Source organism: Salmo salar, chromosome 09 (genome assembly GCF_965601325.2).
Source record: "Salmo salar chromosome 09, fSalSal1, whole genome shotgun sequence".
Lineage (NCBI taxonomy): Eukaryota > Metazoa > Chordata > Actinopteri > Salmoniformes > Salmonidae > Salmo > Salmo salar.
Genome location: NC_138299.1, coordinates 41174786 through 41189616, shown reverse-complemented (window position 1 = coordinate 41189616; position 14831 = coordinate 41174786). Strand labels below are relative to the sequence as shown.

At 41.6% G+C, this 14831-nt stretch overlaps 1 protein-coding gene across 3 annotated transcripts in view; it reads left to right on the top strand.

Moving 5' to 3' along the window:
• The window catches only part of LOC106611344 (structural maintenance of chromosomes 6), a 34250-nt gene that overhangs the window by 7963 nt on the left and 11456 nt on the right, over positions 1-14831 (top strand). For all 3 annotated transcript variants that reach the window (XM_014211480.3, XM_014211482.3, XM_014211481.3), the window contains exons 13-17: positions 1785-1955; positions 2853-3031; positions 3227-3428; positions 3753-3867; positions 11027-11187. In XM_014211480.3, the coding sequence (XP_014066955.3) occupies positions 1785-1955; positions 2853-3031; positions 3227-3428; positions 3753-3867; positions 11027-11187 (828 nt within the window). The remainder of the gene's footprint in view (positions 1-1784; positions 1956-2852; positions 3032-3226; positions 3429-3752; positions 3868-11026; positions 11188-14831) is intronic.

Here is a 14831-nt window from a genome sequence, read left to right as displayed (position 1 = left end):
TTTTTTCCCAAAAAGAACTGAAAGTATGGGTATCACATCTTCCTAATTCTGACTCCATCTGTTCTTTCAATTTGTGGTTTATAACATCTCAGATTTAGATAGAAGAATTTATCACGAAGTAGTTTGGATGTAGTGAACTGCTTTTTCAAAGTAACTTAAGTAAACTATATTTTTCTTAACTTCCCTGGGCAGCCAGTGGAATCGCGTGGCGCGAAATACAAATACATAAAAAATGCTGTAACTTCAATTTCTCAAACATATGACTATTTTACACCATTTTAAAGACGAGACTCTCGTTAATCTAACCACATTGTCCGATTTCAAAAAGGCTTTACAGCGAAAGCAAAACAGTAGATTATGTCAGGAGAGTACCCTGCCAAAAATAATCACACAGCCATTTTCAAAGCAAGCATATATGTCACAAAAACCAAAACCACAGCTAAATGCAGCACTAACCTTTGATGATCTTCATCAGATGACACTCCTAGGACATTATGTTATACAATACATGCATGTTTTGTTCAATCAAGTTCATATTTATATCAAAAACCAGCTTTTTACATTAGCATGTGATGTTCAGAACTAGCATACCCACCGCAAACTTCCTGTGAATTTACTAAATTACTCATGAATAACGTTCACAAAATACATAACAATTATTTTAAGAATTATAGATACAGAACTCCTTTATGCAATCGCGGTGTCAGATTTTAAAATAGCTTTTCGGCAAAAGCACATTTTGCAATATTCTGAGTACATATCACGGCTAGCTAATTTGACACCCACCAAGTTTGGCCCTCACCAAACTCAGATTTACTATAAGAAAAATTGGATTACCTTTGCTGTTCTTCGTCAGAATGCTCTCCCAGGACTTCTAGTTCAACAACAAATGTTGTTTTGGTTCCAAATAATCCATAGTTATATCCAAATAGCTCCGTTTTGTTCGTGCGTTCAAGTCACTATCCGAAGGGTGACGCGCGAGCGCATTTCGTGACAAAATATTCCATTACCGTACTTCGAAGCATGTCAAACGCTGTTTAAAATCAATTTTTATGCTATTTTTCTCGTAAAATAGCGATAATATTCCAACCGGGCGACGTTATATTCATTCAAAGGCTGAAAAAAAAAAATTGAATTCTCGTGAACGCGCCTCTCAGTCTCACTGTTCCCAGGTTGACCACTAACAAATTCTCCTGCTGTTCTTCGCCCAGAGACAGCAGACACCCCATTACACTTTCTGGCGCCTTCTGAGAGCCAATGGAAGCCTTAGAAAATGTCACGTAACAGCACAGATGCTGTATTTTCGATAGAGATGCAACAGAAGGATAACAAATTGTCAGACAGGGCACTTCCTGTATGGAATCTTTTCAGGTTTTGGCCTGCCATATGAGTTCTGTTATACTCACAGACACCATTCAAACAGTTTTTTTTAGAAACTTGAGTGTTTTCTATCCAAATCTACTAATTATATGCATATTATCGTTTCTGGGCAAGAGTAGTAACCAGTTTAAATCGGGTACGTTTTTTATCCGGCCGTGCAAATACTGCCCCCTAGCCCCAACAGGTTAACTTCTTCCAGTGTGAAGTAATTGGTAGCTTAATAAACTATGTTTTCAGAGTAGCTTCCTCAACACTGTTAACTGCGCACACTGATTTATGTAAGCATGAATAGTCATTGCATTGTGGTCTGGTCCACATTTTTTTAGTTACATAACTACTGTCGTTTTGATTTCCTTGCATACGTTCAGCTTTTGTTGAAATTATCTTTTGATGTAACCCTGTAGTGGGAGTGAGAACAAGAAGGCCGAGGCAGAGCACACCAAGAGACTGCAGAAGATCTCCAGTCTGAGGACGCAGTTGGAGAAGCATGAGACGCAGTGCACCGCTCTGAATCAGGAGATCAAGGACAGGCAACAGGCGCTGTTCAAAGGGAAGGAGGAGCTGGACAAACTACGGTAATGGAAAACGATTCAAAGCCTATTTTCTTTCTCTTCCAAGAATGTGGTCTTATCATATTGTACAGTATGATAAGATTAGATAAAAACCTGTTATTTTTAAATGATTAAGTCCGATGGATTCTGTTTGCATTCTTCTACCTGTAGCACTCTTCTACCTGTAGCACTCTTCTACCTGTAGCACTTTTCTACAGTATGAAACAAGTACTACAACAAATACCTACGGACCATTAGCAATTTTACACATCCTCACGGTGTTGAGACCTAAGGGGCCATGGTTCCGGTCTAGAAGCACTGTTTCCACTGCTCCTACAGTTTTGCTTCAGTACTGCAGTTTAGTTGACGCCCGGCCCAGAATGACCATTTCCGTACACGACCACATAGAGAAGTCAGATTTGGACATTCCTAATAAGACACTTTAGTCATCAACTTTGTGCACAAAACATCCATAAATTATTCATATAATTGTCACTGAAGCCTTTTTATTTTAGCACTCTTTGCCGATGATATTAACATTTTATATTCATCCAATGTGTGCCATGTTTTTGGATGATGTCGTCGCTGCACACTGAGTGCTCGTGCACATGTGATGTTGAACCGTATAAACCGGATGCAACCCGTATATGGACGGTCCATGAATCCGTGTATGCGAACGTGAGTAGATTACCTCAGAAACCACGGTCAGACATCTTTGACACAGTCTCCAGTTCTTATATACATCAGTGGTTGAGACCGAGAAGCTTGGTGTTGGAGTAGGGTGTGGCCTGGAAGACTCACATATAGGCCTCAGCAAAGTGATCACCACCACTTTCTGCATCAACCATTTGCTCTCACGTTCTTCTTTTAGTATGAGTACTCAAACTTCTGTAATGCTCATGTGTTGATTGAATGCTCTAGGTTGGAAGAGAAGAATATTCAGGTGTCGATGGAAGCCAAACTGAAGAGGAAGAACCAGCTCCTGGCCAGTAGATCCAACAAACTGAAGCGCTTTGGAGATAACATGCCTGACCTGCTAGACACCATAGACAAGGCTTACATCCAAGGACGTTTTACCAAGAAACCTCTTGGCCCTATAGGTCAGTGGTTCTCAACCTTCTATGGTTTCATATAGTGGTCTGGCCGAATCGCACGGTCATGTGCAATAGTCTTCCTAATTACCCCCTGCGGGGAAACCTCAGAAAGATGTACTTAACATTAATTAATCTGTTTTTCGTTCATTCATCCATCTACCCATCCATCCATCCATCCATCCATCCATGGTTTCCCCTCAGGGGCATGTATAAACCTGAAGGACCCTGCCTTAGCTGTAGCAGTGGAGAGCTGCTTGAGGAGCTTCATGAAGACCTTCTGCTGTGACAACTACAAGGACGAGGCCGTCCTCCAGGATCTGATGTCACGCTACTTCTCTAAAGGCAACAGACCCCAGATCATCGTCAGCCCCTTCTCTGGCTCCGTCTACAAGGTTCAAGGACGGTGAGACACAGTCGCTCCATCTGAAATGGCAACATATTCCCTACATGGCCCTTGTCAATAGTAGTGCACTATGTAGGGAGTAAGGTGCCATTTGGGACATTACCACATATTGTTTTGTTGTTGAATACCGGTAGCTACTATGGACCGTATTTGATCCTTGACCATATTTAGTTACAGATATTATTAGAGTGCAACTGTGTGGACTTATAAATACATTGTCTCATTGTTACCAAATTGTTTTGTTAGATGTTCATAAAAACTGTATCTATACTTTTTGTTGTTGTCAGTAAAGCTAATTTGTTTTTGTTTTTGGTTGTGTTTCAGGGGAGTCAATCACCCAGACTACCCCTCAGTACTGGACTCTCTGAGCATAGCCAACCCAGTCATCACAAACTGTCTCATCGACATGAGAGGCATAGAATCCATTCTCATAATCAAGGTTAGTTTCTTCCCTGATTTAAGCTCCTAGTTGAATGTGCAATCCAACAAACTGTTTGTTTGAAGGAGTTTGCATTGAGGCATGATACGACAAAGGTAAATTGGAAGATAGAAACAACAGCATTTACCATGTTTCTAACTGTACCGTCATGGAATTGATCAGGCTGTCTTGCATAGAGTGGGAACCAGTGGTGGTTCTAGCTTGTATGGCTCCCTGGGCGAAGGACCCTGCCTTAGCTGCTTGAGGAGCTTCATGAAGACCTTCTGCTGTGACAACTACAAGGACGAGACCGTCCTCCAGGATCTGATGTCACTCTACCTCTCTAAAGGCAACAGACCCCAGATCATCATGGCTCCCTGGGCGAAACCCCCCTTAAAACTATAAAAATGTATACAAAAATAAGATTCATAAATATCAAAAAGAAGTAACAAAGACCAATTGAAACAAATTGTAGCATATAAATACAAATAAAAAAGAGAATCTAATTATTACGCTATTACCCTATTGCTAACAAAAAACAAACAAATAAAACTAAATTGCACAAAGCCTATATCACACAAATACACAATTAGAATAACACACTTATAAAGAAGAGAACCTGATTATTACACTATTGCACTTCAAACAAGAAACACACAAACTAAATTGCACAACTGCCATCTAAACCCTGACCTTTCTTGCCTTCCTTGATGCAAAGTCATCAATGACATCATCATAAGAAATCTGCCCAGCAATTGCATAGTTAATACTGATGACAGCAAGGCCACCAAGGCGTTCCTGTGACATGGTGGACCTCCGGTAGGATTTGATGAGCTTCAGCTTTGAAGAGCTCCGTTCTGCTTCAGCTATGGTCACTGGAAGAGTAAGACCAATTCTGTCTTCGATGGCAAGTTCTTCAGTTCCTGTGCAAGCTCTCTGCCATCCAAGTCTGAGTGTTCTTATATAGTGCAGTGTCATATTAAGGGCCTCACATTGTTCTGTCAGCTCCTCATTTGAGAGACTTAGGAAGGTTGACAGCACTTCAAACTTCTCTCCCACATTTTCCAGTGTGGAAAATCTTTCCTGAAGGGCTGAGGTTGCAGCATCAACAACGACATTTAAAAATGTCATCTCCAGCTTTTTTTAGACCTTTTTTGTTGTAGAACGGCCTCTACATTCATACCCTCGCAAATATCCTTGGCTGACGTTTGTACAGTCATAAAGCCTGTTGCCCTGTAGTTGCTGAGACCTCTCTCTGTCTTTCTGAGAAGACTGACTGCAACATCCACATGCATACTGGGAGACTGTATTAGCTTGATCACATGTTGGATCTGGCTCAAGATGTCATACCACACCACCGTACAGGTGCTGAAGCGGTATGATCCCACCTCCTCTGACAAGGACTGGGTCTCAATCTTTATCATAGGGTCTTTGGTTTGATCCCTCACCTCAATCAGTGCCTCTCACTGCTGCTGCCTGACACCTTAGTGGCTCGACACTTAACTTTACTCTCCCGCCTTGTCTCAGTCCACATCTTCAAAGTGATGTCCACATGTTTTTTCAGGATGGCCCACCGCTGTGTGGAGCCTGAGAACAAGGTGTACAGTTTGTAAGATGCCAAAGTAATGTGTGGCATCGACAGAACTTTTAGCAGCATCAGCCACAACCAGGTTCAAAGTGTGAGCCCCACATGGCACAAATAGAGCTCTTGGATTCATTTCCTGGAGTCTGGCTTGGACCCCTTTGTTTTTGCCTCTCATGTTGGCCCCATTATCATAAGACTGTCCTCAGCAGTCCTCAAAAATAATTTTTAGCGCCTCCTAATCTTTTGTGAATCAGGGATGCCAAATGTTGGCCCATGGACTCCTCTGCCTCCAAAAACCCCATAAAATGTTCCTTTATGTGGGCTCCTCCTTCAGTGACACAATTCTAATCACAACTGACAACTGTTCAGTGTGGCTGACATCTGAGGTGCAATCTAGAATGATAGAGAAGAATTTTGCCAGCTTGATGTCACTCACCATTATTGAAATGACCTTGCTGCTCAACAAATCAATGAGTTCATTCTGTATTTGGTTGCCAAGGTAGCTGGTGGTGTGACTCGAGGTCCCTTTTTGGACTCGGTTAAGGTGCTCTTTCATGACTGGATCAAATTGTGCCATCAGTTTAACCTCTTTGAGGAAATGTCCATTTTGATGGAGAGTACAGTGTTCCTGTGTGTCCCCTTAGTGCCAGATTTCTAATTGCCAGAGACTACACAATAGCAGTCAGATGGGTCAACACCTCTCCATCTTATCCTCTCAGCCTCCATAAGTGCCATCTCATGCTTATCAATTGTTTCCTCTTTTTTGACCCTCATTGCCAGTTCTTTCCGTGTTTTCATGAAGTTGCAGTTTTGGTGTTCTGGACTTCTGTCATGTGAAGTCAGCAAAGAACTTGCATGTTCCCAGTCTGTCAGTCCTGAGTTTGCTAAATACATTTTCTTCTTAGAAAATAGTTTGAAGCAGAAGAGGCTGTTGTTTCTTTCAGAATACACCAACCAACTTCTAGGGATTTTTTTTCACCACACCAAGGTCTTCCTGAAATTCTGGTGGCGACAACTTCTTCCATCACTCTCATTCCTTAGGAAAACAAAGTTAGGCGGTACCTCACTTGGTCCTCTGCAAACTAGTTGTGTCTTAATTCTGTCAGTCAGAACTGAAGGCCAGTCAGCAGGGTCTGTAGACAGTGGTTCATCCTCAGCAGAAGGATTTGGTGGGGATGCTGCTACAGGTATTTCTAATGGAGAGCACATGGGCATTAGTTTACACATGTTATTCACAGCATTTATACTGGTGGAACAGCCCACACACATACCCAGTAATAATAAAATCATCATTGTTACCCACAATATGGAAACTTTGCAAAAGGAAATTATTTATTTTCTGTTATGCAGGGATGCACACACAAACACATGTGCGTGTACACACACACACACGCGTGTGTGCACAAACACACCTGAAGAATCCTGACGGGGAGAAGTGGAAGCAAATGGGTCTTCATCCTCAGGCTCAGACAACATTTCTGAAGAGGTCTGTGTGACTGAGGAGGTGGATGGCTCCTCATCCTGAGGCTCTGAGATCATTTCTGAAGAGGTCTGTGTGACTGAGGAGGTGATGGCTCCTCATCCTGAGGCTCCGAGATGGTTTCTGAAGAGGTCTGTGTGACTGAGGAGGTGATGGCTCCTCATCCTGAGGCTCCGAGATGGTTTCTGAAGAGGTCTGTGTGACTGAGGAGGTGGATGGATCCTCATCCTGAGGCTCCGAGATGGTTTCTGAAGAGGTCTGTGTGGCTGAGGAGGTGGATGGATCCTCATCCTGGCCAGTGCCAGAGGGTGTTACAAAATATTTCAGAAGTGCCCCTGAATTTGCATTGAAATACAGTATATGAGCTTAACACCCTAAATACATTTGTTGCACAATTAAATATACATGTCATTATGCACAATGTATCAAACTGTCAGAATAGGAACCAAATGAACTATTCAACCTCCTTGGCTAATCCTAGGCATAAGACACCCCAAAAGACTCAATATATCACAAAATATACAAAATATCAGCATAATATAGACGTCTTTTAAGTTAGCCTACCACATTAGAAATTCCCCTTATTGAGCTCAGGACCAAGTCAATACAATCACAGAAAACCTTTATGATGTCACCTCAATGAAAGTTAACCAAATCAATAATGTGCTAGTTAGGTTGTAATCATTTAGCTGCAGGCTACACGTTATCATGATGAAACTGTGTGAAATGATATCCAATGTTATGTAAGGTAGTTGGACAGAAAACGGAATATTGTCACCCTGTGTAATAGCATAGCAAGCAACATAGACTAACAAACATACTTTTTTCCCCTCACTGTATTTGATCCCCTTCTGATTGTGTATGTTAGCCCACTGACAAAGAAATGAACAGTCTATAATTTTAATGGTAGGTTTATTTGAACAGTGAGAGACAGAATAACAACAAAAGAATCCAGAAAAACGCATGTCAAAAATGTTATAAATTGATTTGCATTTTAATGAGGGAAATAAGTATTTGACCCCTCTGCAAAACATGACTTAGTACTTGGTGGCAAAACCCTTGTTGGCAATCACAGAGGTCAGACGTTTCTTGTAGTTGGCCACCAGGTTTGCACACATCTCAGGAGGGATTTTGTCCCACTCCTCTTTGCAGATCTTCTCCAAGTTTTTAAGGTTTCGAGGCTGACGTTTGGCAACTCGAACCTTCAGCTCCCTCCACAGATTTTCTATGGGATTAAGGTCTGGAGACTGGCTAGGCCACTCCAGGACCTTAATGTGCTTCTTCTTGAGCCACTCCTTTGTTGCCTTGGCCGTGTGTTTTGGGTCATTGTCATGCTGGAATACCCATCCACAACCCATTTTCAATGCCCTGGCTGAGGGCAGGAGGTACTCACCCAAGATTTGACGGTACATGGCCCCGTCCATCGTCCCTTTGATGCGGTGAAGTTGTCCTGTCCCCTTAGCAGAAAAACACCCCCAAAGCATAATGTTTCCACCTCCATGTTTGATGGTGGGGATGGTGTTCTTGGGGTCATAGGCAGCATTCCTCCTCCAAACAGGGCGAGTTGAGTTGATGCCAAAGAGCTCCATTTTGGTCTCATCTGACCACAACACTTTCACCCAGTTGTCCTCTGAATCATTCAGATGTTCATTGGCAAACTTCAGACGGGCATGTATATGTGCTTTCTTGAGCATGGGGACCTTGCGGGCGCTGCAGGATTTCAGTCCTTCACGGCGTAGTGTGTTACCAATTGTTTTCTTGGTGACTATGGTCCCAGCTGCCTTGAGATCATTGACAAGATCCTCCCGTGTAGTTCTGGGCTGATTCCTCACCGTTCTCATGATCATTGCAACTCCACGAGGTGAGATCTTGCATGGAGCCCCAGGCCGAGGGAGATTGACAGTTCTTTTGTGTTTCTTCCATTTGCGAATAATCGCACCAACTGTTGTCACCTTCTCACCAAGCTGCTTGGCGATGGTCTTGTAGCCCATTCCAGCCTTGTGTAGGTCTACAATCTTGTCCCTGACATCCTTGGAGAGCTCTTTGGTCTTGGCCATGGTGGAGAGTTTGGAATCTGATTGATTGATTGCTTCTGTGGACAGGTGTCTTTTATACAGGTAACAAGCTGAGATTAGGAGCACTCCCTTTAAGAGTGTGATTCTAATCTCAGCTCGTTACCTGTATAAAAGACACCTGGGAGCCAGAAATCTTTCTGATTGAGAGGGGGTCAAATACTTATTTCCCTCATTAACATGCAAATCAATTTATAACATTTTTGATATGCGTTTTTCTGGATTTATTTGTTGTTCTGTCTCACTGTTCAAATAAACCTACCATTAAAATTATAGACTGATCATTTCTTTGTCAGTGGGCAAACGTACAAAACAGCAGGGGATCAAATACTTTTTTCCCTCACTAAGTGTTATACTAGCCTATTTCATTACATGCATAATACTCAAAGAGATGACATAGCTGCATACCTTTTATCTTTTGTGTGTTTCTCTTCTTTCCTCTTTTTCCTAAACTGGGCACCTGATGGCTTAGACCTTTCCTTATCCATTTGTGATGATTTGGCACTCGAGCATCAATACATTACCCATCCCCCAACACTGTCAACCAAGGGTCAAGACTAAACCAATTCACCTTGGTGGTGTGCAGACTGGTTTTATATTATTCTTAATGATTTCGCACAAACCAGAAAAAAATGCAGCAATACGTCTGTGAAACTATAAATTCGCATTATGAATGAATTGTGGTTTATTTGGTAGCATTTCGCCATGTGACTGATTTTACTAATTGCATTAGTACTGTACAAAGTTAGAGGTGTGCTATTTGATAGATTCCCCTGCTTCCCCTAACTCGGGCTTCCAGTGGGGAGACCGGAGGTCAACCTACCCCCCCTCCCCACTTCGACAAGGTTAATTGACCGACAGTCCCACATGGTGACATGATATCATTGACGTGACATGCAAATTAGCAATAGAAAACCGATCGCGCAAATGTCACCATTCCACATTTTTGGGTGCGGGCGCCCCGGCAAGATGCCGCCCTGGGCGTCTGCCCATGTCGCCCATACCTAAATCCGCCACTGGTGGGAATAGTATGCAGCTGAAGTTTGATGAAGATCGGCAGTAGACTTTGCTGCATGCAAATGTTTCCCATTTCTTGCTGGATAGTAGGGCTGTCCCCGACTAAAAATATATATATAAATAAAAATCTTGGTTGACCAAAAGTTACCTGTTCTTTCGACCAATCGACTGGTTGAAATTTTAAAACGTATTTTTCCGTATAGGCACACTGTGTTTTGACAATCAACTATATGTAGGCTACTGTGCTTGTCCGACGCTTTAAGCACACTGTGATTTAAATAATTAAGACACACAAATGACTCGAGGCAGCCAGAGATCAAGATAGCATAACCAGAGGATTAAAAACCCTGTTCCCGAACCACCACCTCCCGCTGCTGCTGGCCTTCGCAGATTTTGCTGTTACGCTCCCGAATTTACCGGTAATAGGCTACACCAGCGGTCGGCAACCTTTTCCATTTGGAGTGCCAGTTTATCTTGCCATTTCTACCGATCTGCGTGCCAGTTAGGATTTTCATATGCACGTTTTCGTGGAACAGTTTCATAAAGTCTTCGTATCTCAATTCATTGTAATCTGATTTAATAACAATTCTATCTAAATTAAAAATTATACAAATCTAAAAGTAACTTTGTCATCTACAGTTGAAGTAGGAAGTTTAGATACACTTATGTTGGAGTCATTAACTTGTTTTTCAACCACTCCACACATTTCTTGTTAACAAACTATAGTTTTGGCAAGTCGGTTAGGACATCTTACTTTGTGCATAACACAAGTAATTCTTCCAAAAATTGTTTACAGACAGATTATTTCTACTGTATTATTGATTGTATGTTTGTTTATTCCATGTGTAACTCTGTGTTGTTGTATGTGTCGAACTGCTTTGCGTTATCTTGGCCATGTCGCCGTTGCAAATGAGAACTTGTTCTCAACTAGCCTACCTGGTTAAATAAAGGTGAAATAAATAAATAAATAAAAAACATGATAAAGTTCCCAGCTACCAATGTCTCTTGTCCCGGTTGTGATTGCAGGAGAAGGATGCAGCCAGGAGAGTGATGCAACAAGGCCGACCCCCGAGGAACTGCCGTGAGGCCTTCACTGTGGAGGGAGACCAGGTTTACCCTAACCGGTACTACACTCCAGACTTCAGCATGGCCAAATACCTCGGGGGAGATCTGGAAACAGAAATTCGGCAAGTACCTATTTTATTAATCTGGACTCTTATTACATTTATTTTGGTATGGTTGTTGTGGTGTGTTCTTATAAAGTACCTTGCTCCGATACACATCAGCAGTAAATATTTGTTAATTTTATTTAACCAGGAAGTACCAGATTAAGATCACATTATTGGTCAATTGCACACAAGGTCCAACGGAAATCTGACTTCAGCTTTTTACCCTTTTCCCTCCGAAAGACACACATACATATACTACTGTTCAAAAGTTTGGGGCACTTAGAAATGTCCTGGTTTTTCGAAGAAAAGCAATTTTTTTTGTCTATTTTAAAATAACATTAAATTGATCAGAAATACAGTGTAGACATGGCTAATGTTGTAAATGACTATTGTAGCTGGAAACAGCTGATTTTTAATGGAATATCTACATAGGTGTACAGAGGCCCATTATCATCAACCATCACTCCTGTGTTCCAATGGCATGTTGTGTTAGCTAATCCAAGTTTATCATTTTAACTTCTTTGGCATCTGGGGGCAGTATTGAGAAGCTTCGATGAATAATGTGCCCAGAGTAAACTGCCTGCTACTCAGGCCCAGAAGCTAGGATATGCATATTATTAGTAGATTTGGATAGAAATCACTCTGAAGTTTCTAAAACTGTTTGAATGATGTCTGTGAGTATAACAGAACTCATATGGCAGGCAAAAACCTGAGCTAAATCCAACCAGGAAGTGGGAAATCTGAGGTTTGTAGTTTTTCAAGTGATTGCTTATCCAATATACAGTGTCTGTGGGGTCATATTGCACGTTCCTAAGGCTTCCACTAGATGTCAACAGTCTTTAGAACGTTGTTTCATGCTTCTACTGTGAATGGGGAGAGAATAAGAGCTGTTTCAACCAGGTGTCTGGAAAAATGCCATGAGCTCAGTCACGCGTACGGCCGTGAGAGCGAGCTGAGTTCCTTTTCATTTCTAAAGACAAAGGAATTGTCCGGTTGGAATATTATTGAAGATTTATGATGAAAACATCCTAAAGATTGATTATATACATCGTTTGACATGTTTCTACAAACTGTAATGCAACTTTTTTGACTTTTCGTCTGGACTTAGTGCATGCGCCTTCTGCATTTGGAATAGTGAACTGAACGAGCGGGGGAAAAATGAGGTATTTGGACATAAATATGGACTTTATCAAAACTAACATTTATTGTGGAACTGGGATTCCTGGGAGTGCATTCTGATGAAGATCATCAAAGGTAAGTGAATATTTATAATGCTATTTCTGACCTTTGTTGACTCCACAACATGGCGGGTATCTGAATGGCTTGTTTTGGTGCCTGAGCGCTGTACTCAGATTATCGCATGGTGTGCTTTTGCCGTAAAGCTTTTTTGAAATCTGACACAGCGGTTGCATTAAGGAGAAGTGTATCTTTCATTCTATGTAAAACACTTGTATCTTATATCAACGTTTATGATGAGTATTTCTGTAAATTGATGTGGCTCCCTTGGATATAAATATGAACTTTATCGAACAAAACATACATGTATTGTGTAACAGTCCTATGAGTGCCATCTGATGAAGATCATCAAAGGTTAGTGATTAATTTTATCTCTATTTCTGCTTTTTGTGACTCCTCTCTTTGGCTGGAAAATATCTGTATGTATTTTTTGTGACTAGGCACTGACCTAACATAATCATATGTTATGCTTCCGCCGTAAAGCCTTTTTGAAATCAGACACTGTGGCTGGATTAACAAGAACTTAAGCTTTAAAATGGTGTATAATACTTGTATGTTTGAGGAATTTTAATTATGAGATTTCTGTTGTTTTGAATTTGGCGCCCTGCAATTTCACTGGCTGTTGTCGAGGTGGGACGCTCCCACATATCCCAGAGAGGTTAAAAGGCTAATTGATCATTAGAAAACCCTTTTTGCAATTATGTTAGCACAGTTGATAACTGTTGTGCTGATTTTTTTAAAAGCTATAAAACTGGCCATCTGTAGACTAGTTGAGTATCTGTAGCATCAGCATTTGTGGGTTCGATAACAGGCTCAAAATGGCCAGAAACAAAGACCTTTCTTCTGAAATTTGTCAGTCTATTCTTGTTCTGAGAAATGAAGGCTATTCCATGCGAGAAATTGCCAAGAAACTGAAGATCTCATACAACGCTGTGTACTACTCCCTTCAGAAAACAGCGCAAACTGGCTCTAACCAGAATAGAAAGAGGAGTGGGAGGACCCGGTGCACAACTGAGCAAGAGGACAAGTACATTAGTGTCTAGTTTGAGAAACAGACACCTCACAAGTCCTCAACTGGCAGCTTCATTAATTAGTTCCCGCAAAACACCAGTCTCAACGTCAACTGTGAGGAGGCGACTCCGGGATGCTGGCCTACTATTGTAAAGCCTTTATTACACAATAGAAATGATTAAAAACAACCGAATCTGTGTGTTTGCTTTATCCAACATTTTGCCGTTGCATGAGGCTTGGTGCTCACTGAATCAGTAGGCTATTAAACACTCAAACAGACAACAGAAGCAGCTTCTGTCTTATTTCTGTAGATATATACAGTTGAAGTCGGAAGTTTACATACACTTAGGTAGGGGTCATTAAAACTCATGTTCAACCACTCCACAAATGTCTTCTTAACAAACTATAGTTTTGGCAAGTCGGTTAGGACATCTACTTTGTGCATGACACAAGTAATTCTTCCAACAATTATTTACAGACAGATTATTTCACTTGTAACTCACTGTATCACAATTCCAGTGGGTCAGAAGTTTACATACACTAAGTTGACTGTGCCTTTAAACAGCCTGGAAAATTTCAGAAAATGTCATGGCTTTAGAAGCTTCTGATAGGCTAATTGACATCATTTGAGTCAATTGGAGGTGTAGCTGTGGATGTATTTCAAGGCCTACCTTCAAACTCAGTGCCTCTGCTTGATATCATGGGAAAATCAAAAGAAATAAGCCAAGACCTCAGAAGAACAATTGTAGACCTCCACAAGTCTGGTTCATCCTTGGGAGCAATTTCCAAACGCCTGAAGGTACCACCTTCATCTGTACAAACAATAGTACGCAAGTATAAACACCATGGGACCACGCAGCTGTCATACCGCTCAGGAAGGAGACGCGTTCTGTCTCCTAGAGATGAACATACTTTGGTGCGAAAATGCAAATCAATCCCAGAACAACAGCAAAGGACCTTGTGAAGATGCTGGAGGAAACGGGTACAAAATGATCTATATCCACAGTAAAACAAGTCCTATATCAACATAACCTGAAAGGCCGCTCAGCAAGGAAGAAGCCACTACTCCAAAACCGCCATAAAAAAGGCAGACTACGGTTTGCAACTGCACATGGGGACAAAGATCATACTTTTTGGAGAAATGTCCTCTGGTCTGATGAAACAAAAACAGAACTGTTTGGCCATAATGATCATCGTTTTGTTTGGAGGAAAAAGGGGGAGGCTTGCAAGCCGAAGAACACCATCCCAACCGTGAAGCACTGGGGTGGCAGCATCATGTTGTGGGTGTGCTTTGCTGCAGGAGGGACTGGAGCACTTCACAAAATAGATGGCATCATAAGGAGGGGAAATTATGTGGATATATTGAAGCAACATTTCAAAACGTCAGTCAGGAAGTTAAAGCTTGGTCGCAAATG